The 26,537-nt window shown below is 40.7% G+C and overlaps 1 protein-coding gene across 2 annotated transcripts; it reads left to right on the top strand.

Moving 5' to 3' along the window:
• Positions 1–633: 633 nt before the first annotated feature.
• LOC110089345 (interleukin-1 receptor antagonist protein) lies at positions 634–12,782 on the top strand. Of its 2 annotated transcripts, none has more exons than XM_020812332.3 (5): positions 634–684; positions 6,247–6,390; positions 8,103–8,237; positions 11,490–11,626; positions 12,223–12,782. In XM_020812332.3, the coding sequence occupies exons 2-5, from the start codon at positions 6,300–6,302 to the stop codon at positions 12,430–12,432; spliced, it is 573 nt and encodes a 190-aa protein (XP_020667991.3). In that variant the 5' UTR covers positions 634–684; positions 6,247–6,299; the 3' UTR covers positions 12,433–12,782. The 2 variants fall into 2 exon arrangements, with proteins under 2 accessions (XP_020667991.3, XP_020667992.3); XM_020812333.3 differs by lacking the exon at positions 634–684 and adding an exon at positions 6,002–6,086.
• The last annotated feature ends 13,755 nt before the right edge of the window (positions 12,783–26,537 follow it).

Below are 26,537 nucleotides of genomic sequence, written 5' to 3'. Positions count from 1 at the left end.
ATTACCCACACCTCCTTTAGGGAGCTATCCCACTGCCTGGTCACAGGACTAGCCCCACAGCAATGAAAGGGTACAGGCTTCTTAGCCTTGATGCATACTGACTATTTCACTCTTCAAAATATGCACTTGACATGGCAAAAAGACTCCTCTCTCTTTTCCCAAAGAAGATTCATCAAATTATTTTTAAAAATTGGTTGTGTGAGTTAATCCATAGGTAAAGGCAGTTCTGTTCCTCAACACTTACAGCCTTCAAGGTTCTTTTAAAGTCTGTGGATCAGGTGGTTCTTGCCTGAAAAACATGTGTCGTCTGACATCATTCTATAAATGTGTCTATACTTCTACTGTTTTTAGTCACAGCTTCCCAAGCTGGTGCCCTCTGTATGTTTTCACTACCAATTCCAGCAACTCCAGTCAGAATTAAAAAATGGAAATAATGGAAGATGTGTTCCAAAATAATTATAAAGCACCAAGTTAGGGAAAGCTCCAGTAAAACTCACAGGTTCAAGAAATAGCAGCCTACCAACAGATGTCATAACAAAATTATCTCTACTAAGAATTCCTATGCTTAAGCAAGCAAACCACACCTACTAGTGTCACAGAACACCTACCACATATTAAATATTCTGGAATTTCCTGAAGAGATCACAGAGGAAAACGTCAGTCTGAGGCAGTGCTACATTTCAGGTACTGTTTGATCATTTACCTTTCTGTTTTTACTTTGTGTCAGATCATCTGCTTCCAGAGCTAAACCACTTACAGGAAAGCAAGCTGAGGTTAAATTCCATTAGTGTGCTCAGTTAGTACAGTGGTTCCTGACCTTGGGTAATGCAGATGTTCTTGGACTGCAGTTTTCAGAAGCCTTCATCACCAGCTGTGCTGGCTGGGGTTTCTGGGAGTTGCAGTCAGAGAACATGTGGGTGACCCAAGCTTAGGAACTATCATATTAGCATATTTCTTTTCCATTCTTTTAGTATATGGCACGGTAGAGACAATATTTTTCCGAGGTTCTAAAATTGCCTGTGACAAACAGTGTGTTAGCACTCCAAAGAGTTTGCAAGATACTGTACCATTTATTCAGACTTCTCAGAAACAGAGTAAAATTGACATGTGAGAATCAAAACTTTTACTTAAAAAGAATAAATTTGAAGAACAGGCTTGTTTTTCAGAGCTTTTAAAACTTCATTCAAACCCAGGAGTGTATGTTTGTCAAATTGTCCAACACATGAGGGAGGAAATGAAGAGATTCATATTTCCAGTTCATTATATTTATTAAAGAGCTAAGTAGATAAATTGAGAAATTGTTGCTTTCAAGATATAATGCACATAAAATTAACTAATTTTTTATATACTGCCAGGAGGTTTACTCGGAACAGAAGACCACATTAATACAGCTTGGAGGTGATCTAAAAGGAACATAGGGGAACAGTGAATCAAATGAACCAAAGCATTTTCACCAATACGTAATGAATAAAAACATTTTCTCTCACAGCTTATTTGGATCCAGAGCAATGGTTTGAAAAGTTACTTTTTGGAACCCTGGCCATGTTAGCTGTGGAATTCTAAGAATTGTTATCCAAAAGAGGAATTTTTTTCATGGTCTAATACAGAGATACTGAACAGCCCTGAAAAGAGCTTTTGCAGAGGAAATCCATAACTTCTTCTAGGAGCTATCAGATGGATGAAAGTCAGAGATCTGCATCCAAACTGAGATGCTGCTGCACTTTTTACAGCAAAATTCTCGCTATATTCACTGGACTAGTATGTTGATTCATGACTACCATCCTCCAGCTGCACTTGTTGAGACAAATGAGGAGCTTAGATAACAAGGAAGGAACAACATAGCTTTGCAACTTCCTCCTCTCTGTAGTACCACAGCAGAGAAGACTGTCAGAGGAAAACACTTCTGGAGTTTTCTTTCTTTATTAAGATCTTTCTGTGTTTCTCATATACTAAAGTGACAAATAAAATTGAAACATAAAATAAAAATATTTCCTTTTTAACACAGAGAAAAGCATGGTGAGATCTGCCCACTCATAATAACCACTTACAGTTCATGCCTTTTTTCTTACGATACAGCCACATGAATCCACAAGTATATCTTCAGAGAACAGGAAATGTATAGCACAGGGAAGACAGCTATGGAATGAAGCAACAGGAAGGAAAGAGTGGCCTCAGAGGTGTGAGAAAACAATATCTCTAACTTTAGTGGCAGGTTCAGAGCGTGCTCTCTGCTAAGATTTAAAGGACAGGAATGCAAGACTGTACTTTTTCCAGCAGCTCTTCTTAAGACTGAGTACAAGATCCCCTAAGGCTTGACTTGCAGGTCAAATATAGAGGGGGGTAGGACCTGCTATCAATTCCAGCACAGGACACCTAATAATGGGCTCTATTTATAGGAAACCTGATTTTTGTTGAATATCACAAAAAACTTTCGAACTGTTACCAATTGTTTGGGGAAGTGGTGAATGCTTCAACACTCAGGAGAAAGTTAAGACAGCCATCTGGCAAAGATACTTTGATTTGGATTCAAGCATTAAGCAGAGGGTTGGCCTTGATGGCTTTATGGGCCCCTCCCAGCTCCATTGTTCTGTGATTCACTAAAGGTTTGGTCAGATTATCTGCAATCATCTCTGCATTACGACAGTAGATTATTTGGATAATAACTTTCAAGTCAAGTTGCAAACCAAATGGCACAACAATGTTCTCACTTGTCACTGATGCACTTCTGGTTATCTTCCATCATTTGCATTGGCCTCTCTTCATTTATTCCTAAATTCCTGAATAGCTTTAGAGCTGTTACACTCTGCTACAGCAGGGCATCCTGATTCTGTGGAAGACTAAATTGCTTACATTTTGTCCACAGGATACATCCATCCATCCCCACAGAGAAATGGGAAGTCCCAGATTGGCAATCTGTGCTATCCTCGACTCAGTTTGCTTCTTTAGGCTATTGATGACAGGTAGTCCTACCTTGAAGTTCACAGTTCTTTTCAAATAACTAACCACTGTTTTAAAAGTTGTTGGTGAATTATCTTTTCCGCTCAGTATTCCTAGAGCAGTGGCTGTTAGGTCTAGTGAGTGGTAATGAGACACAGAACTTTTCCTATAGTTGTTCTCTAATTGTTGGTTGGCAGCAATTCCACCCTCTTCTTTGCCTTTCAGCTTGTCATCATAGGTACTGTCACAATGTGGGCAATTTTGAGACTTAGTGCTTCCATAAATTCCATTACTTTTCACTTCTGACTGAGAATGGGTGGTTTTACCAGTTCCATCCTCACCACCCGTTCTCAGTCATAATGCCTAAATAAAACACTGTTTCACCTAATTCATTTATTTCCACTTCTTCACTAAGTTGTACTATCTCATTGTATTCCTGGTTCCTTGGGGCTGAAAGCCATCAACACAGGCCAAAATAAATGTTAGGTGTTCTTTTCTGGGTTTAGTGCACAAGCTCTCATCTCTTTGTAGCCCTGCTGGAGCAGCACCTTGTTCAATGTTTCATTCCAGGTCTTTGCAGTTTGCTTCAGTCGATCTGCATAGGCTTCTCTTTCATTTTTGTACTAGATCAGTTGCTTCTGGTTGATGAGGCCTTTCATGTACCAGCTTCATGGTTGCCCTACTTTGCAAAGTCAGCACTGCCTTCTGAGTCAGCGAACTGGAGAAGGTTTAATAGATGTCAGCAGCTGAAGCTGCCAAATGGAGAGAAACTACAAAAGGAGAGATGGAAGACTGCACAGAAGTGAGACATGGAGCCTGACCAATCTACCACCAGGCAAGAGAGACACTGAGTGCAAGTTTATCTTGTAGGTGAAGCACAGGAGGGTGAAGCAACATGCCACAAAGTAAGACAAGTGCCCAGTGGGCTCTTGCAAAAGTATGGAGATGTCAATGAAACCTTGTTTGTTTCTGACGATGATCTCAGTGCTTTGTGTAGCTGAGGTGCCTCTTCCCACTGTCCTGATAGCTCCATCTCCGTCCCTTTCTCTTGGTGCACTGGTCTGACACTCTTTGTCATCTTCTTCTTGTTCTTTCTCTAAGTCAGCTTCAAAATGCCTTGGGACTTCTATTACATTGTACCAAATACAGTGTAGTGACCTGCAAGCCATCTAACACAGTCCCTTGGTTGTTAGCTTTGCTTTTCCTATCAAAGTAGACCGCAATGTCTCACACTTACTATCTTTTCTCAGGTTCACTACTGTTTCCAGGAGCATAGCAAGTCAAAATAATCTGTTCTGAGCTTTTCTGAGTTGGTATGTTGGCACAGTCTATGCTTCCAAATTTGGCATTCTGCCATTTTATAGATGAAATGGGTTCTTTGAGGTGATCTTGCTTGGCAATCAGTCCAACTTTGGACAGTCATGATTGCATTGCCCATAGCTGGGCAGTTCTGGACTTGCAAGCATGTATCTTGTCATCTCTAAAACAGATCTTAGTTTTCCTTCAGTCATTCTGTTTTGCTGAGGAGTGTGTGCCACACTCGTCCTGTGTAAAATGCACCATTTCTTCAGGAAGGCTCATGTGTGGTGTGACATATACAGTAGGTCCCCCCATATGCTGGATCAGCATCTGCAGAGTCACTTATCTGCTGCCTGAAAATATTAAATAAAAAACCACAGAAACTACAGTAGTTATACGTATTTCCATGGTGTGTTTACCAGATATAGCCACTAGAGGCAGACAGCCAAGTATAGTCTTCGCTACATCTGTGTTTTTCAGCATATGCCGGGGGGTGGTGGAATCCTGTACTTTTAGTCTACAACAATCCTTTATCCACTGCCCATTGTGTCTAAGGCTTCTGGGATCAGAAGTACAAAAGTTCCATTGGATCAAAAGTTCTCTGTCTTCGGTCCAGAGTAAATTAAACATTTCTGAAAATTTCCTTTTTTAAAAGAAAAAAGGAGGTCCCCCCCAATTTTTCCAGAAAAAATGGATTTTTTTTTGGAAAATTTACATCTCTAGTCCAGAGGATGTTTCCTTGGATTAAAAACACAATACCAGATTTGCACAGCTGCTTTCAGTGTGATAAGGGATGTGGAAGATAGTGGCCAAATCTTTTCCTAATCAATAATAATCATGTGGTGTCAAGTCAATTCTGACTTACAGTGATCCTTTTTAGGGTTTTCCTGGTAGAGAATACCCAGAATAGTTTGACATTTCCTTCTTCTGGGACATCTGGAGACTGTGCAGCCTGCCCAAGCCCACACAGACTGGCTTTTCTACTAGGAGGCACAGTGGATCACCAAACTTCCAACCCCAGGCTCCGTAGCCAGATACCTAAACCATTGAGCTATTCAGCCTCGGCCAATTCTTTTTCTAACATACAGCTTATTATGGCTGCAAAGCAGGGTATAATTCATTAGGCACAGCTTCTCTTCTTACAATGAGAAAAAAGAGCAGTCTTACTGAATTACTTCAACTGGGTGGATAGCTCAGTGAGCTGGGTACCTAGCAGCAGAAGCAGATGTCAGCAGTTTGATTCCTCACTGTTGCTTTGTGGAGAAGAGCCAGCCTATGTTGGCTGGAGCCACCTGTGCAGTCCCGAAGTACCCCCAGAAAAAAAGGGATTAAAACCCTGAAAAACCCTGAAAATGCCATACCTTGGAATTATCTTGACAGCATACAATTATAGTTATTAGTGAATTTCTTACTGAAGTTCCGCCCACAGGGATTTTGAGCAAAATGGGAACTTTAACACAAACGACAGCTATATACCTGATGATTTATCCTGAAAAAGAAAAAAGTATGGCCAAAGAGCTGATTTGCTTGGGAAATGATTCTAGAAGGCTAGCAGGGATCATTCACTGTGCAAGACAAGGAATCCAGTAGAAGTTTAAAGTCTGCTTTATGATGACAGTTCCTTCCTTCACTGCAATACCAATTAGATACTCTTTGAAAATGTTGACTTCCCTTTTGTGGTTCCCTTGTTGTTCTTGTGACAGCCTGACCATTCAGTCCATCCACTTCCCTCTAGGTAAAGTGTTAACGTGAGCCATGCACTTCTTGTGCCCCTCCAATTCTCTTTCCATCTGAGAGTTCCCCTCCTCTCAAGCACTGTCTCTGGTTAAGGATCCATAGTACATCTATAAGTGAGATCATGGCTTTAAAAAAGAAACTCCCGTCCTCCGTTCTTCCTCTGGTTCTGTCCATCTGTACAATGCTGCTTCCTCTGATTTGTTAAGCTATTTGTCATTATTAGTTTTCTGCTAGAAAAGAAGTGTCGCTAATGGTGGCTCTCTCTTACAACAGCTGTGTCTGCAGAAGAGACAAAGAAAACTCTGAAAACCTGTTCTCAAGAAAGAATGGAGAAAATAGATGTGCCCGTAATGATGAAATCCAAGACGAGTGCAGCCCAAAAACTGGCAGATTTATTTGATCACTTTGAAAAACCAGGTGAAGTATGATATGGTTGTTTTTTGGTTTTTGTTATTCTGTACATTTTGTACTTTATACCTTTAATTTATGGTATGCCGACCACAGAATTGAGGTGCAACAAAACAAAACAGCACACCACTGTCACTTATTTCTGTCTGAAAGTTTATACCCCATGATAATGGCTGATAAACATTCAAAGTCTCTCTGAGATGAATGGAAAGGACAGAAAATATTACAAATATCTGAAACAATTACAAAACAATATTACACAGTTTAATATATTATAGTGCACTCTGATGTGATAACAGCAACTTAACATAGGTGTCAAAAAGCTTTGTTTCCCTTGAAATATATTAATGGGTTGCTCCAAGCCAACAGCTCTGCTATTAACTAAAAGAAAAGGAAAAGGAAAAGAAAAAGGGAAGTAAAAAAATTATAGGGCAGATACTATTTTTTTGGTGTAAATCTAGCTAAGGTATCTTCTAGATGGACCATTTATTTTTCTTATAGGTTACATGCTTCAGCACTAATATTCTCAGTATTTTTCTCACCACCCAGATGACATTCCTCTCATCTCAGTACAGCAACTTTTTCCATGCTATTTTGTCCTTCCTGAAAGCATGCTTCATTGTTAGCACAGTTGTGTTCTGGGGGATTTGGGGGACAAATTTTAACACTATGCTGCTTTCCAGTAAATAAAAGAGTGCAGTCCACTCAGGAAGATAAACCATTTGCAGGTTGAAGGCCTGCAAAAGGCTCCTTGTCAGAAGTTTTCAGTTACATCCCAAACAGGCAAAAGTCCGTGATAAATGAGCAAAGAAGCTGATTCCTTAATTATTTTTACATATTTCTTAAAGATTTCCTAAAGATAATCTTCTAATTTCCAGTGAGCTTTCAAGTGCTGTCATGAGCTCTTGGTATCTACATTGTGATCCTACACATTTGTTGGGCAGGACCATGACTGTATCAACTAAATTAAATGGTTTATCTTTCTGAGTGGATTGCACTCTTTTATTTACTGGAAATGAAGCATTGCTTATGTTATGCACCACACCTGAAGAACTGAGTGCATTCTGGATACATGCCAGCAATGACACTGTTGCGTCTACCCTCGTGCCCCTTTTGCTTCAAGCCTCAGAGCACACAAAGGTAAACACTCTCTTCTTTTCACTGCTGCTACCAGGCGATCTCTCAGAAAGATTCAGGTCCACACTTCAAAGTCTTTTAAATAAAACTTTGCTTTATTGATTACAGAGATTGTTTCATTGATATCTTCAGTAGCTAATCACACCTCAGAATTTCCCAAACTACACACTCTATTATGTTCTCTGACTCTTATTCTCTACTGCCTGACTGACTCCGACTTACATTTCTCTTACTGACTCAATCTACCCCTTGACTGACTCAGGCTCCGCCTTTTATAGCATCTCTCTCTCAGCTCCGCCTCTCAGCAACATTAATATGCATGAACCATTTCCATTACATAACAAACATGAACCATAGATCTAATAAATGGAGAATGCTACAGACACATATTGTGGAAAAGGGAAGGAAGTAGGATGCCAGCCAGGTCAGTCCACAGTTTTAGGCAAAGTCAACTGTAGCTGCAGCGCAGAAGGAAAATATGATAAAGTTTGCTCAATGCTGAGCATATTGCTTATCATGTTTAGAATAGCCTATGCTTTGTTTTCTTATGGATATATATATGTATGTTTTATTTATTTCCAAAGTTATACCAGTGCAAGAAGGTCTGAAAAAGCCTTGGCTTTTCAGAATTTGGGATACCAACCAGAAGTTCTTTGTCCTCCTGAACCAGACCCTGGTAGCTGCTCCACAGGATTCCAACTCCACAAAATTTGAACCAGGTAATAGTTCATACACTCATTTTGTACCTTTCCCACTCCACCTACCAACCAAAATGTTGGTGCTATGCTAGTTCAGCTCCAATTAAATATATTTCAAGAAGAGCACCAATGCTATCCTGTTAACTTGTTCCTAAGAAACAAGATTTGCCATGCTATTTTTGTGTATACAGTGGCCAGAATATGGCAACAAAAACAAAAGCAGACTTATTTACTTCAGGATTAGGCTCTTTGGAATTGCTGTAAAATTGGGTGACTGCATGATGCATGTGTAAAAAGGTAAAGGTAAAAGTTCCCCTTGACAATTTTTGTCCAGTCATGTTCGACTCTAGGGGGCGGTGCTCATCCCCGTTTCCAAGCCATAGAGCCAACATTTGTCTGAAGACAATCTTCCGTGGTCACATGGCCAGAGCGACTTAGACACGGAACGCTGTTACCTTCCCACCAAAGTGGTCCCTATTTATCTACTTGCATTTGCATGCTTTCGAACCGCTAGGTTGGCGGGAGCTGGGACAAGCGACGGGAGCTCACTCCGTCGCGTGGATTCGATCTTACGACTGCTTAGTCTTCTGACCCTGCAGCACAGGCTTCTGCGATTTAGCCCGCAGCGCCACCACGTCCCTTGATGCATGTGCAAGAGCAGATTAATTTGATGGAGAATCCTGCGTTTTGGAGCAGCAGGGAATTATTTTACTTCTCTGTCAGAGGTTTGTTTATTTTAATGTGGGTGTGGAATTGACTGTTTAAATTGATACCCCCTGTCTGCATTAATCAGACATTTGCCACGGCTATTATTGTGTGAAGAGTGGGTGGTGGGTGGGGGTGCAGGAGCCCCCGACCCTCACTTGATTGCTTGCTCAACCAAATCTTCTTCCAGGTCTGGGATACTGTAGGGTGGGGACAGCTAAGGCAAGATCAACTCAAGGAGGTGTCTCTTCACTGAGCTGGCACACAAACCCCAGAACCAGCAGCTGAAAGGCAAGCAAAACACCACCATCACCTCTCTCTTGTCCCCTCCAGCCCATGTCTCCATTAGCCTGGCTGTGTACATGCGGGTTTTTGTGTGAGTGTTTGCAGCATGCATCAGCCACCCATTGCCACTGGGCTCTCCTGTGAGCGCCAGTGCTCACAAGGTGCCACTGCACACACAAAGGCTTTCCTAGCACCGGCTTGGTGTACTTCCCTCCTCTGGGCATGTACACCTGCCCCCCTCTCTGAATTCCAGCCTTGGGTTGGAGAGAAAGTGCATGCATCTGGTGAGGTTATCCCTTCAAAAACACCAGATTAAATGTTTGTTTCAAGGGAACACAAACTGTGATTCAAACACCATGTGATGCCACATGGCTCAGAACTGATGTAAATTTACAACAACACATATTCCAAACGATTGCTTTAATGAAGAGATGTGCATGATTGTTGTGGGTTTTTCGGGCTCTTTGGCCGTGTTCTGCTGGTTCAGTGGTTTGGCCGAAGCAGTGGTTTGGTGGTTTGTTTACTGGCCCTACGGAGGTTCCACCATCTGGTGCCTCACCCTCTCCGCCCCTTGGGAGCAGGCTGGGGGGCCAAGCTGCAGAACACCCATGGGGCTGGTAAATGAACTGTGTTGAACTTCAGAAGCTGCAGTTCATGTCCATCTCTACTTTAATGTAAACAGACCCCTAACTAAATTGATCATTATGAGTTGTGGTCCAAAACAAGAGAAAATAATTTCTCCAAGTTCTAATTTAAAAAAAAAACATTATTCAACTACAAAGGCTAAGAGTTCTGGCTGGTTTGAAATACTGGGATGGTAGATGGGCTCAGAATAAACACATATGTTTGGAACTTTCTCATGTGTTCTGCTTTGTTGCTTCCTTACCTGATTAACCAATTCTTCCTTTTCATTTTATGCCTTTTCAGCTGTAGGAAGCAGACACCAGAAAGTTAACTGTTAATCAGCCCAGACTTCCAATTCAACTGAAATCTGGCACTCTACACATGTAGTTTTGTTTATTTATTTGTTATATATACAGTTAGTATTTTCACCAAATGCAAATATTTTCTGTGAATATATTAATTTTTCAATAAAATACAAATTTCTGGAGATGTATGTGGAAGAAGGGAGACTATGATACACTGATGATACACAACTCTATCTTTCCATCACCACCTCTGCAGTGGATGCTGTCCAGACCCTTGAGCAATGCCTGCCTTTGATTTGCGAATGAACCAGGGCAAACGGGTTCATACTGAATCTGGACAAGACAGAGATCTTGTTCCTGGGACATCCCTCAGCAAGGATGGGGAGGATTATCTCTGAACTGGATGGGGTTGCCCTCCCATTTAGGGACGAGTCCATAACCTAGGTGTTCTTCTGGACTTGGACTTGTCTTGGGATTCTCAGATTGCAGCTGTGTCCAGAGCTGCCTTTAATCATCTGAGGTGTATTGTCCAGCTCCATCCCTACCTGGATGAGGTAGCTCTTAGGATGCTGGTGCAGGTACTGGTCATCTCCTGGATTGACTATTGTGATGCTGGCCACATGAGGCTTCCCTTTAAGCTGACCAGTAAACTTCAATGGATCCAGAATGTGGTGGCCAGACTTGGGCAAATTTGAACACAAATCCCCAGTTCTGTCCTGCCTGCACTAGTTGCCTGTTATGTCCTGGATCAGGATCAAGGTCTTGATGCTTACCTCTAAAGCTGTCCACAGTTTGGGACCACAAACTGTGGGCGAGACTTTGCTCAAGGTCATCTACCCACTCTACAAGACCATCTCAGCCAATGCTCCTCTCTGAGTGGCCACTCTGAGGGAGGCCAAGAAATTGTCTATAAGAAATACGGCCTTCTTCACTGTAGCATCACTGCTACTTCTCAAGTCTTCCTTCAGTATGATAGTGTTGTAATTCAGGCAGTTTTTAAAGTTTCAGTATTTTTCTAATGTTTAGTAAATGTTAAAGTTATCCTCTTACCAATTCCCCTCAATTAACTCAGTTGGCAACTACATTGATGAATATTATGGGAAATGCTCTGAGGTTGGGATGGTCATATTTGTATTATACTCTGTTAGGTAACTCAGTTGACATTATTGTTCATTTCTAGCTGATTCCATGCTTTCTCTCTTCCAAATTGTAGTTTATACTAATAAAATCCCTCTTCAGCCAAGACAGTCTTGATTAATGTTTATTGTTCCTCTATTTTGACCTTCTGTGCCAGCTTTCTCTCTAACTTACTTCCTTTAACTCAGCTTGTTTCTTCTTTGTTTTCCTCCAAAAGCGTTAATGGCTGTGGTCCCCAACAAGGCTACAAAGCAACCAGATGAACAGACATATCCCATTTTTCTGGGCCTCAAAGACGGAAACCATGTCCTCTCCTGCATTGAATCTGGTGGCCAACCACAACTACAACTAGTGGTGAGTTACATCTGTGGCCCAGAATCTGTTCTGATTCTTTAAGCATGACACTTTGTAATTTTTACTTCGTTAATTGATTATAGGGGTATCTAACACAACTACCTCCAACCTGCCTTCTGCAGTAGTACTATGTTTTTATAGTTGTAGTTTTGGATTATTTTTTGCCCCCAGAGTTCATTTGTAGTAGAAAGCATGATTTCTCCACAAATATATAAATAAAAATACTATGTCTCTCTCCTAGCTATTAAGAAAAGAAAGTCTTCTTTCTAAGTAGACAAGATTCTATTTTAATTTTCAGATATTTTGGATCCTACTGATTCCTTGCGTTAACATGTATATTTCTGATCTTTGAAAAAAAAAATGCCAGATTGGAGAACCCCATTTTAAAACAACAGAAAAAGCTCTTCTGAAGCAGTCAATTGTATATTTGCCATTAGCGGCCTGTAGTGGAGGAATCCTGAAGAGCTCACTGTTTATTTTAGAATGAATGATTTAAGTAGTGAATTAATATTATTACTGAGAAATGTTTTGCATTTTTAATGTTCAACTTCATGTTCACAATTTAAAACCTAACATTCCAAGCTCTGATGTTTTAGGAAGAAAATGCCATGGATCTCTACAATAAAAACCAGGAATTCAAGAACTTCACATTCTTTTGTCATACAAGCGAGAGCACTTGTTCTTTTGAATCTTCAGCTTTCCTGAATTGGTACATAAGCGCTTCAACGGAAGCAAACAAGCCCATTGGTTTGAGTCACAAAGGAGGCAGGGAGATCACTACCTTTTATTTTGAAAAAGAGGAATAGATAGAAATCCAGTTTGTAAAGAGATAGTAGAAATGCTGTTATTGTTTTTCTTACGGAACCTTCTGCTTGCCATATCTAAAGCATTATCTCAAAGTGGTGTGTGTGTGTGTGTGTGTATAGATAGATAGATAGATAGATAGATAGATAGATAGATAGATAGATAGATAGATAGATAGATAGATAGATAGATAGATAGATAGATAGATAGAGAGAGAGAGAGAGAGAGAGAGAGAGAGAGAGAGATAGAGAGAGAGAGAGAGAGAGAGAGAGGTGTAGGTACAAATATCTTTTTTAAAAGGAAAAGGATCAAGAAAGAAAAACAAAGGAGTCTTACGACACTAAACAATAAATGTATTCATTTATATGTACTCTTCATTTCTGACTAATTTTCTAGGGATAAAATGGGGAGGAATAGAAATATGTGAAATACCATCAGCTCATGGGAGAACAGGTGGAACAAAATAAATTTAAAATAAGATAGGAATTAGAGGTGGAAATTAATACCTCTGAATTTGTCATTCTAATTGAAAGAGTCTGTCAGTAGTTCATTAACACTGGTGAAATTCAAAAGTATGAACTCCTTCATTCTTTCTTTCTCACAGTCTTTCTTGTCTTTTTTCTTTTCCAAGATAGAACAGTTTTCTGGTAGATCACCAAAATCCCATCGGCTTTTCACATTAATGCAGTACCAACAAGAGCAAAGAGATGCTTCTCAAAAGAAAAAAGGAGGGAGGGATGCTTAGTTTTCTGCAAAAATGGCTGTATGAGCAGCGGGAATTGCACAACAGTTATGCAGGTAGTTGATGCCTGTTGCATGACTGTTTGTCCCATTAGTTACACAGTCTATCAATTCTGCTGTGCACACCCTACTAAATGTTGCAAAGTGCTTGTGCACTTACTGTTGTGCTGTCACATGCTAAACAGGATACTGCCCCTCTTTCTTGTTTACAGTACTTTGAAGATATTACACTCACATGGGTTTCATTTAATGCTACTCTTGCTTTTTGCATTACAACTCCCAGAAGTCTGTCCCCCCCCACAAAAAAAGAAAAAGAGTGAGAGTGAGAGCGAAACATTTCCATGTTCAGCTTTGAATATTACATTTTGGAACAGTGTGGGTTCCATTTCCTTACTGCTCACTTCCAAAGACTGGCAGGGAGGCAAATCACATCATACATTGGAAATCCATTGATGAAGCAGTGAAGTGGATGAGAGATAAGGTTCATCAGTGAAATTCAATGAACACGTGTTGAATCTCTCCAATTCTTGCAAATGTGAAGATCAGTTGGCCATTGGGCTTGTGCCTTGGCACTGACAAACAAAAATCCATCATCTGCCCAGCCAAGGGCAAACATACTTGAAAATGAAATGTCACCTAATGGCTAGACTTTGTTATGTCCCCTCAAGTTGGAACTGACGTATAGTGACCCTGTATCAAATGAATTGGTTCTATCAGTTCCACACACCCAGTGACTTTCTATGGCTGGGTGGGGATTTAAATGCAGGTCTCCTGAGTCCTAGTCCATCACTGTGGGCATAACACCACACTGTCTATTCTTCAGTCTTTGAAGTAAAGAATATAGGCTAGGTAGCTTTTGTATTATTTTCTTCTCTGTGTGTTCTGTTACCTGGGCATTGCTTATTCTTTATTTGTACTTGTACTCACTGCAGTTTGGAATTTTGCTACTTGATGAACTTGGCTTACTTATGTAAAAGGAATTGTACTCTGTGATTTCTTATGTAATTTCATTTTTCTATTCCTATTCTTAAATACAATAAAAATTCTCCATATTGTATATTTCTCAGTGTGTGGTTGAGCATAGCTTTGTCTTAAATTTAGGTCCTGTGTTCAACAACTGGATCATACTACTTTCGCAGAATGATTATAGTTTGCAATCGTGTTTTGGATATCCTTACAGGCTAGTGATAGCTCTGGAAGGAGGCTAGTCTCAGGACATCCTATTACCAGGTTTGGGAAGAGAATTACTGGTTGACTCTAGCTTCCAGGACTCAGCTAGAGATGGCTTTGTGTTCTTTCTTTCTTTTTTTTAAGACTCAGACCAAACACAGTGATACTTCCTGGTGACAGTTATCATCTTGTTCAGTTGTAAAAACCCTTCAAAGATGAGCAGGATGTAGCCCATAATTTTGAGACAGATTCCACTTTGGTCCAAATCTGCCTGTCTTGGCTTCCACATATGGCCACAACCCTCCCCCTGAGACACCATTGTTTGGTGATTTCCAGCTTTTGTTGTGTTTTCTGCATCTTATCACAGACATGTGTCTCCTAAGACTTCATTACCAGCAGTAAGACCCAAAATATGATAAGTGGCCCATCTTTTTGCTTTTGGTTCCACCCACTAATGGAATATGGTGTGTCCCAAAACTTGAAAGTTGGATTTGACCTCTGGGCTGAAAGAAGGTCCCCACACTTCTGGACAACTTAATTCAAAACATGAGGAGGTTTAAAAATGTATTTTTCCAAAGCTGTCCTAGCATACATTACATCTGATAAAGTGTAAAAAGATGATTGGTAGCTGAATCAATATTGGAAAGGAGAGTGTATGTTCCACTTCACCTGACAGAAAAAAGTTAACCAAAAGCACAAGGTAGGCCAGGAGGATGAGACAGCTCTGTCCTCTCGTACTGCACCTTCTGCTCTTTGTGCTTTCACATATTGGTTGAGGTGTCTACCTCACTTTATACTATAGAAATCAGGCTTTATATAAATTTTTGAACTACTTAGATATGCTTTGGAAATGTTTGAAAATACTGTGTATTCAAACCACAGTTGCAGATATGTAAAATTCACAGATTTCCCCCAAATAGTATGCATAGGGTGGCTTACAGAAGACTAATGAATAAATAATAGAATCTCAGAATAATTGAGTTGGAAGGGGTCTATAAAGCCATTGAATCCAACTCCCTGCTCAATGCAGGAATCCAAATTGAAGTGGATTTCTTTTTATATGCTCCAATGTTGGAACGCATACCACCTCGGGAGGTAACTGGTTCCATTGTCACACTGCTGTAATAGTAATAGTTAGAAGTTTCTTGACTTCCTGAAATGTGGATTCAGAACAGTTTCTCTTTGACATTTAGTAATAATAGGAGCTGAGAATTGCCCAAAGAACATCACCACTGAAAGGGGGAAAAAAACCCTAGTCTATTTGGATTTGAATGCATCGCAATCCTGCATCTGAGCTTGTTTCATCAGGGTGCGTATTATTAGAACACCATATTGAGACAGGAGGTACAAAACCAATAAAAGGACTCTTTGGTCTACAACTCCTGCTATCTGGGAAGCAAAAGTTTTCTCGTCTTTCTGTGAAAGATTTGTGAAGTTTGTTTGTTACTTTGCTTTCCCTTTTTAGTTGCTCCTCCCTGGCTCCATGGGGAATGTTACTCACTCTCCTACTCTGATATGATTTTAGTCTCAGCTGTCACATGTAGAGAGCCAGGACTGTGATGAGCATCACTGTAGCCAATAGAGAAGTGACATACTACAGGTTTTTATTTGAAAAAACTGGTTAAACCAGTGGGTTCAGTTTTCAGGCAGGTTGATCTAATTGAACTAAACAGGCATAGATACGTCTAAAATGGGTTTGGTTACTACCCACAGGGAAGGGCAGAAATGAAGCAACCACGGAATTAAACAGATAAACCAAAGCCAGAGGTCAAAATGGTAAAAGCAAGAGTCAAAGGTCAAATAGTAATTTTCAAAGCAGGCAGCTCGTTAATATTACATACCTTTAAAAAGCCTCAAACGTTACCTTCACTTGTGGTATAAATCATAGAATAACTGAGTTGGAAGGGACATATAAGTCCATATCCAGTCCAACCCCTTGCTCAATGCAGGAATTTAAATCAAAGTGGATCTGACAGATGGTTGTCCAATTTTCTCTTGAATGCCTCCAGAATTGGAGCACTCGCCACTTCCCAAGGTAACTGGTTCCATTGTCCTACTGCTCTAACAGTTAAGAAGTTTTTCCTGATCAGTGGTGTAGCCTGGTGGAGGCCAGTGGAGGCTTTCCTTTAGGGTGCAGAAATTCGAGGGGCTGCAACTCTTGGCGGGGGCAGCAACAACCTTGCGCAGGGCCACAGAAGGAAACACAGAAGAGAGCAGAGTGGAGAGAAAGACAAAAAGAGAGCGAGAGAGATACCAAAAGCAACCCTTTCATTGCCCCGGCAACCTCTGTTTCCTTAGCCGCTCAGAGTGGTCGCAGAGACCAGATGGGCGGGATACAAATCAAATCAAATCAAATCAAATCAAATCAAATCAAATCAAATCAAATCAAATCAAATCAATCAATCAATCAATCAATCAATCAATCAATCAATCAATCAATCAATCAATAAACAAGCAAGCAAGCAAGCAAGCAAGCAAGCAAGTTTCTCCCCCGTCAGGCACGGTGAACACGGTGGTTCTCCGCCCTGTTGCTCTGTCTCTCCTGCTGCTTCTTTAAAAAGTTTACTCACCAGGCTAGGCAAGTCCTATGTATGATACATTTTAGATCTTAAAATGTTTACATCTGAACAGAAATTAGTTTAAATTTTCTTATACTGCATTGTATTATGTTCTTTTTATTATACAATTTGTCAGGGCCTGCGTGCTAAAGAAATTAATTGAATTTATTCCTTATTGCTGGGCTAGGCTAACATTGCTCTCCCCTCTGAAGCTTAAATCATAAAGGTGCCTTTCATCCTTTATGCCACAGTGGGGTGATGTTGCTCCTCATTCTTTTCAGGACTGTGACACATGCCTGAGAAAATATTTTCCTGTTGAGGTCTGGAATATTTTACCACCAGCCAAGTCTCTCTCAGACATTTCTCTCTCTAGGTCCTCCTCATCCAGTCCTCACAGAATGGGATAGGCTTCTGTCAATGTGTAGTGAATAAAAAATTCTCAGCCAGCCACATAGCTTTGTAAACCTCACAAGCATAGGGTGAGGATCAACATCAGGTCCTACCATTAAGTCAGTCAGAGCAAGTCAGTTGCTTCAAATGAAAAATGCTAGATGGCTGCACAGCAAAGACAAGGTATTAGATAGCGAGCTTATGTGCCATGTAGGCTGCTATGTATCTTCTGAAACACCCAGCTACCCTCAAATTGAGAGGAGAACTCTGTCTTATCACCTGAACTGAGGAAAGAATTAACTTAGAATTCAGTTACATTTTATATGTGGAATGGAGTGCAGGGCACCATCTTGTTCTTCACCTCAAGCGGTAAAATATATTGATTAGGAAAAATCGAGAATGCTAGCACTAGGAGAGAATCAAGTCTTGGTGAATACTTCTTAGGATATTCTTCATATATTTTATGTAAGCAAGTAAACAAGATTCTACAATCCAAATTAAAAGATTGGAGTGCCCCAAACAAAAAAATTATAACTATGATCAGCATCAGATTTGGCCCATCTCTGCCCACAAACTACACCACAAAAATTATGAGTCTCCCACTGCAGTGGTGCACAACATGGATCTGATGCATGGATCTTCATGGATCTGCATGATTTTTAACTAGAATGGTCCCCAGACTACTGTCCAGACACAGGCCCCATTTGTGCTCATAGATTATAACACAGAAATCATGACTCCAGACATGTTTTGATGGTCAGAATGCTGTTATGCAAATAGTTCAGTCATTTAGAATGTTCATATTTCAATTAAATGTGCATGGTAGGATATATCCAGGTTACTCATTTTTGCTCAGTTGAGAGTTCAGGCTTGAATTGACTGAGCACCCATTTTCTCCTCATCTGGCTGTCTTTAATCTCTCTACCAACACCGCATTTTAAATGACTTGATTCTTTTGTCCCCTCCTCCCTGTCTTTCTTCACTATCTTCCTTTCACCTAGTCTACATTATTTTGACCTTGCTTTCCAGTGGTATTCTTTCTAACTCCAACATCTTGCTTTTTCCCCTAGAAAGCAAAGGGACATGTTTTGGAAAACATGTACACACCATATCCATAGTGGTTTTGGTCCAATACAGCTTTTCTTCCTCAGCCTGCCTAACTCGGAGAAAGGGATATGAAATTGGAACGTAGTTTTCCAGTCTGCATTTGGTGGAGTGGACATGGCAACATTAGTTTGACCAAAAAGTGGGGCACCATAGGTGCCATGCATTTGCTCCCTCCTCCGCCTCCCCCACTCATCAGCAGGTATGCATTGCTTTTCTTCTGCTTGCATGATCATCTAGTTATAAGAGGAGCATGGGCTTCCTTTCTCTGACTCCTCCAGCAGCGGCTCACTCAAAGGCAGCCTCTTTATCTGAGTGGGCAGCTGGTGGAGGAGGCAGAGAAGGGAAGTCTGTGTTTCTGCTGTGAATGGATGATTGCACAAAGAACAGGAGAAAAGCAGTGCATGCTGGGTGGCAAGCTAGCTGGGATGGGGGAAGTGAATGTGTGAACCATTAAACTGAGGTTTATGCCCACCTCTAGTGTGTATGCTTCTCCACTCTGTGCATTGTACCTACTCACATATTTGCTTCACCATTTTATTAAGTCCAAAACAGCCCTTCCAAATGTTTTGTCACAGAGGGACTATACCTACATTTAAGCAGTTCTCACTTCTGTCTTCTCCCAGTAACCATAGTACAAATCATATGCTCATCTTGTGGAATCTTCTACCACTGGGTAATTCTATACAGTATATGGGAAATTTCTGATTGGATTCATGGGTAGCATGGGTAGATTTAAACTCATTTTTTTTAAAAAACAGGAAATTGAATACTTCAAAAAACCTCCAGTTTATGAATGTGGTCTAAGTCAGCAAGGAGGCACAGAGACTCTTTGTTTTATATTGAAGCAATCACAGGCATCACTTATAAGGAAACATTCAAGTTCCAATTTATACATCTTGTATATTAGTTGTGTGATAGGATGAAGCCCTGTATGAACAAATTGTGGGTCTAGCTTAAGAAATTTTGTTGCCTGGGGCAGAGGAAGAAATGGCTCTCCTACTCTTTAGTTGAAGTGCATACTGAGTGAGCTTGGCAAGGAATGCTGAGTAATTGGGTAATCAGGCACCTCCATGTCCATTTTTTTTAAAATAGTGAAATGATACATTGTTATTGGTCTGAGCCTTCATTCCTTCTCCCCCTTTCCCTTCCCTCCTTTACGCAACCTATTTTTAAAGGAAATAAAGTGACAGCATTATACTTTCAAAGTCTTTTGCATAGTATCAGGAGGAGGAAACAGGTTTTGAAAGACTTGCAAAGTATTGTGAAGGGCAGGGTTAAAAAAAGAGAGAGGAGTTGCATTCTCCTGTGTTTACAATTACAAATCTTCCACCCACAAGGGGGTTGGGCAAGGTTGTATCCTTTCAGCTGTTTCTTTCTGAGCAATGTATTCATGTTGTTTTGCTAGCAGCAGCTGCTACTGCTGATGCATCGATATACCTTTAAAATAAAATAAATAAATAATTTTTTTAAAAAAAGAATAAAGTGCAGTGGCCATGAAGTGGCCACAGCTTCCAGAAAGTTGACCCCTTTGCAAAGGAAATAATTGACAGCAATGTTCACATAGGCTAAAATGATAAGGAATGAAGCAATTCATCATTGGTACAAAATGAAACAACTTTCCTGGTGAGGAGGAAATAAATTGGAAATAAACCACTGGCTGGGAATATGAGTTGATTTTGACTGTGCACTGTGTGCTTAGAAATTATGAAACAATCTAAAAAATGGCCATATCGGTATAACTGGCATTCTTTTGCCAGGTGTGTCTGAGCCCTTAGTTCAGTCCACTTGGGGCAGAGAAATCTTTGGAAGGAGCTGTAATTGATTATTTCATTGAGCAAGAGAAGGTGAGGTTGAGAGTACAGGAGCTGCTGTTCCTGAATTAAAGTAGTGATATTATGTACTTGTCTCTGAATGTCATTGTATTTTATGGCTTTAAAGAATTTATACCTGGAACAGTTTCCGTTATCTTATAGTTTGCTTTAGCTTTTGTTTGTTTACTTTGTTTTTCTTATAGGAAATTCTTGTTCCAATACAGTGTAGGTGAAGGCAAGTCAAGAGCATATATTTTGCACCATCTAGTTTGGGTTGTGTTAATATTATTACTTTGTTAAATGGAATAATGTTCACAATTTTGCCCAGTTTGTTGTTTTTACAAGACATATCTAAAGAAGTTAGTCCTCTAGTACACAGTGTTACATAAGCATCTGAAAAAGCTGACTGTAGTCCATGAAAGCTTATGCAAGGTGGAAAATTGTAAGCTTTTAAGTTTTCACAAAACATGAGTTTTTCCTGCAACAAACTAACATAATTTCCAGTTTGGAATTTTTTTGAAATTCAAATTGCTTTGCTTCAAGATTGCATCCTACTTTTGACAGGGCAAGATATTAAAGGAAGGGAGGAATAGATTGGTACAAGCTGGAGAATGAGACTTCACTTAATCTATGGATGGGGAAGATGTATTGCTGAGCAGAAGCTGTTTGCTGAAGGTGGTGCATGTTGCAGTTCGAAAACCTACCCTCTAATTTAGACAAAGCACAGGACAGTCTCCTCCAACCTGCTCCTCTCTAGATATGTTGGACCACAAGTCTCATCACTCTCAGCTAGCATAAAGGTGATCAGAATTGTAGTCTGACAATCTGGTGGGAAAAAGTTTGGAGAAAGCACGTGTATGATGGAAGAGGACACAAAGAAAGTATCTGTCCAGTTTTGCAGAAGATGGCTTTGTAGACATTTTGATAGACTTGAGCTTTGGGCTAAAAACAAAGTTCTACATTGAAAACAATGTGCAAAGTTCTACAGCTGGGCGGAAAAACAAATGCACAGTTACAAGTATCATGGGGGACACTCAGCTCAGTAATACTACAAGTGAGAAGGACATTGGAATTGTTGTAGATCAAAAACTAAACATGACTCAACAGGGTGATGTGACTGCAAAAAGGCCAATGTTATTTTAGACTGCATTAAATATAGTCTCCAAATCTTATGAGGTTCTAGTCCCTCTCTATTCAGCACTAGTTAGGCCTTATCTAGAGCACCAGTTCTGGATACTACATTTTATGAAGGATGCCAATGAACTGGAACATATTCAGAGAAGGGCATGAAGGAAAATCAGGGGACTGGAAACCAAGCTCCATGAGAAAAGACTGAAAGAACTGGGCATGATAAAAGAGGACTTGGGGATGGGGGTGGAGGTTCAAATACCTGAACTATTGTCATCAGAGGAGAGGAATATGAATTCATGTTATGTGTGGCTGGCTAACAGTGCATTGACCTTCAGAGAAAAATGGGACAAACTCTAAAGTAGAATACCAAAGTACAAAACCCAAGGGGAGAAACCATTCTGGCACTACATTTACACTCCTGATCGTGTGTCTCCAAATAACTTCAAATGTTAGTTTGGAGAATAAAATATAGAGCATCTTGTGCTCCACCTTTACAGGAACAATTATATCAAAATAGATAATCAACAATATATCTTCTCCGCATAGTTCAAATGTTTTCCACATGACATAAAAAAATGGTGTTCCCTCTTCATAAGCCATGAAAAGAATTTGCTGGTTTGTTTTGTTTTTGGTTGTATGCCTATATGATACATCACTGTTAATGTAATGCCACTCGTTACATATTATTTGTCACATTACAAGTTTTTGATGCATTATGTTTGTTACTTTTTAATTTTTATTTAGATTTTAATTTAAATGTTTTTTGTCTCAAATTATCACCCCAACAACATAATAAATGACGCTCATTATACTAAAAGACATTGTCAGTTATCACATTATTTTTAATATAGTGACATTAATAATAACCTATTTCAGAAAGGGAACTGTTTCAGCAATAAAAAAACATGAAACACAATGCAAAAGTATAACAGCAGCAATAGTATTAATATCAACAGGTTTTAGTGTAAGCTCCTCTTGAAAGCTGAAGTTAAAGTGAAGGAGTTTGTCTCAAAATATGGACAGTAAATAATCAACAAAGACATACTGAGATAAATTTGTTAGTCAAAGTTGTCAGAATACTCCATGTAACAGCCTCAGCCTTGCTGCCCTTGGTCTTCGCTATGTCTCCTCAGAGTTTCCCTAAACTCTGGACATGCTGACCAAACCACCACAGCCTTTGCCTTGGGCCACTCTCCCTCACAAAATGGACTCTACAGAGCTGGACAAGGAAACTCAGTTTTCACTCTGAAGTTTTAGCAGCCTCTACTAGGCTCTGCTCCCCTTGAGTCAGGCCCTAGAAGGTAACCCACGCTCTCCACTTCAGATGACCCTAACTGAAGACCTTCGCTCTGGTCACTTTTGCCAAGGCTTTACTGGACTACTCGTATCCCGCCGCTGGACACCAGTTTTATTGTAACAGCCTCCTCATGCGTCACAAAGGGGCTATTACCTCACACTCACTCACACTTAATTCACGCTGCCACCAACCATTCCCTCAAATAATACTTCAGGCCAATGTATGATTTCAAAATAAAAGAACTTGTGTTTATTGAGTACAACAAAAGGAATGGTAAATCACTTGAAGAAAAATAATAAGGCAATCACTGTAATAAAGTAACACTCACACATACACTCTCACAGACCCTCACTAGATAGCACAGTTCTTACTTCACAATATCATCAAGCCCTAACCTTCCTAGCATGACTCTATCTGGTCCCTAACCAGCCCTTTCTCATCCTTATCTAAAGCACTCACACCATTCACTCCCCTTATATACACTAGCTCCACCCCTTATGTCCCACCTTCCGTCACGCTATTGGCAGATGACATACAGCTTCAGCAGTGACGGACAGGTGATGTCAACACTCCACTTTTTAAAATATTAGTAATGTTACAAAAAAGAATTAAATTCGTTTATTTGGTACTTCGATGCTACATAGAGAAAAACTCTCATTTTGAGAGGCTAATTTTCAAAAGCTAAACAACTCCTTACTTGTGTCCTCCTGATGTTTCAGAGAAGCTTGAGTGAAAGCTAGATCATGCACAAAGTAGGCAGATATGAAGAACTGGAAAACTATGTTTGTCTTTTGGGAGAAAAGACAAATGTTTCAGTCCAGGGCTAGATGGAGACAATCAAGAGAACCCTGAATTTACCTAAGGACTCTGAAGTGGTAACATAGTCTGTGGCAGAATTTGAAAAGTCACCTTCTGGATTACAGCTCACAGTGGCCATGCAGACTGAATGCTTCACTGCAAAACAGTAACATTTTAAAGTTCTGGTTTAAGACAGGCAGGAGACGAATTACTGTGAGAGATTCCATCTTGGGGAAAATGAATAAGTGATACTGGAGTACTGTTAATGAATTAGTCTAGAACCACACTGCTATCTTTTAAAATACATGTCAAGGCCCCAAGTGAAAAACCGCAGAACTAAACTCAGATTATCAAAGGCCAAATAAAATGTGAGATTGATTCATACTGTAAAAGTCAATATAATGTGTTTATTACAAAAACATGTTCCAGGCAACAAAGCTGACATCACCAGCTAGCCATTACAGAAATCAAACAGACTTCAGAGTCAGAGATAGAAAATAAAGAAATTGTGTCAGATTAAGATTAGGAGCAGACTATGTGCTGATCATGAATTGTTAACATAAATTTCTGTATGCATTCTTTTAAATTGTTCAGTGATCTAGGCAACAGGCTCTCTTCACCTTTTGCCTTTCCAGACATTGAAGATTTGGAAACCTGTGTCAATCAGGTGGGTTGGCAGCAGGACCCAGTTCAATTGCCAATCAGGACAAAAATGGCAGCATGTAGCTGTCCCAGGATGACGAGGGTTAGGAAACTGTGGCCCTATATTGTTGTTGGACAGCAGTCCCCATGGACAATGATCATGCAGGCTGGGGCTGATGGGAGATATAGTCCAAGAACATCTCGATGGGCACATGTCTCACTCCAGTGGTAGAGCTAAACAACCTTTCAATAACATTTTCAGCTGAACCAATGGAATCAAAGTTAGAAGATGGCGACCACAGCAGACGCCCACGCTATCAGCTCCGGCTTTTAAATCCCTATTTTTCATCTACTGGCTTCAAATTACGTTTTTTTTTACTGCTTCTTGGGTTGAGCTGAGCTGCGGCGATGTTTCTCTGCAAGCTTTGCTAAAAAGACACTTCACCGGACATTTACACCTACAAAGCAAAGGAAAGTTCGTCTGATACTGTGCTTCCTTATCTGGCTGGCCTGACTCCATCCTCCTTGCCTTCCTCCAATGCAAACATGCATTCAGCTAAAGTGAAGAAAAGACAGCGATCCAGCCCCAACAAGGGGGAGGCCAGTATTGTGAAGAGGAAAAAGAAAGGAGGAAAAAAACAACAGCCTTCTCACCCACAGATAACCCCCCTACCTTTCTACGGCCTCGCCGAATGCTAAAGATGCCAAAGATGTAAGTGCCAAGCTCCCCCCTTCTCCACCATCCCATGCTGTAGCTGAACCTGGCCGCTTCCCACCGGACTCTGAAACCCGGGAGGAACTGGGAAGGGAAGGGGGACCTACCGACTCTATTTTGGAATTTGACCCAGAGCGGGAGCAGCCCTGGTTGGAAGCAAGTTCTCCTCAGAAGACTCTTACTCAGCAGATGAGAGACACCTGTATGATATCTGCTCGTACCCTGCTCCTGATCCTTGAAAGGCTGGGTGAGATCGGAAGTCAGGTACAAGCAGTTTCTCAAAACATCTCCCAGCTTGCTAATTGGTGTAAAAAGCAAGCTGCTACTGAGAAGTTCGCCATCCCCCCTCATGCTGTGGACAACAAAGTGGGTAATAATTTACTCTCAGCAGACAAACCTGAGAAATTCCAGCTGTCATTATCTCCTTCAAATATTGTGCTTCACTTTCCTTGCCGGGATGCCTCATTATGGTCCAGCAAGCGAAGAGTTAATAACTCACTAGAACAGCTGCTGGGCCTTGTCTTAAGCCCCAAGGCCCTAGAAAAAATTTTTTTTCTTCCAACTTGGGCCCAACGTAAAAGAATTTTTCTGTCATTTAGCTCTGACCAAATACCCAATAGGTTACTAAAACTCAGAGCTCATCTAGGACTTTACGATATTTCCATTCAAAGAGTGTTCAAGCAAGCAGCCCCTATAAGGATATTTAAAACAAAATCTCCCAGAGCCAATAACAAGGGCCCACAGCCACTCACTTGCTCCCCCTTTTCCTTGGGTCATCAACCTAACAACCAATCAAACAAAGCGAAGCCCACCCCGTTCTGCAGTGAAACTAGTGCTCTGGATAAAGTGGGAGAACACTTAGAACCTAACCAGAGACCTTCCAATGATTTACTTACTAACCTTGATACGGACTGTTCTTACCCAGGTCTAGAAGGTTCTTCACCCCCTCCGAAGTGCTTCTCACTTGTGAAAACACTGAACTCTCCATCAGCATCACATAAGACCCCTTGCCCTAAGGCCAGTGCCACAGCTACTGCCGAAACATCCCCGCCTGCCCTTAACAGTGAGCTACTGGAAGCAAACCTGTTACACAATTCTGAGGAAAATTCAGTGAGACCGCTGTCTCCTAGGCTGCTCCAACAGACAGATATGTACCATCGGATCTCTGACTCTGGCCTCTGGCCTGATTCTCCTGCACCCAACCCAAAAGCTCTAATACCAGGGTCTATTTTTTGCCATGACCCACATTTTGATAGTTTTACCAACTTGTTATTCCCGACTACTCTGGCCAAGAACGAACTAGAGGCAGGGTCCTCGACAGTAAATGCCAACCCAGACACTAAGGCGACCCATCCACGCTGTGATCCGGCGTATAACTTAAACCCAGAAATAGTCCTTTCCCCCCCATCCCCAACAGAATCTATCTCCACCCTACCTCCAACAGTATCGGTCCCTTTATGACCCCCTATGGAAGTATTAAATACATTCCTTAACAACCCAACTTTGCCCCTTAGCCCAGAAGAAATATTAACCATCCCCGTTTCCTGCACCAAGCCAAATTTGTCTGACTTTACTAGCTTCCCGTATGAGCAAACTTTCCTCTCCACTTTGGACTCTTCTCACATCAAGACCAATTTAACCCTCAACTCGGCTCTACAAACTCTTAACAAATCTCTGACTACTGACATTGAACCACCTGTTTATAAACTTACTCTCTCTTCCTTTCAAACCTCTCGAGAGGTGATCT

Source organism: Pogona vitticeps, chromosome 8 (assembly GCF_051106095.1).
Source record: "Pogona vitticeps strain Pit_001003342236 chromosome 8, PviZW2.1, whole genome shotgun sequence".
Classification (NCBI taxonomy): Eukaryota; Metazoa; Chordata; class Lepidosauria; order Squamata; family Agamidae; genus Pogona; species Pogona vitticeps.
The sequence above is the reverse complement of the archived record's forward strand: the minus strand, read 5'-3'. Positions and strand labels throughout refer to the sequence as shown.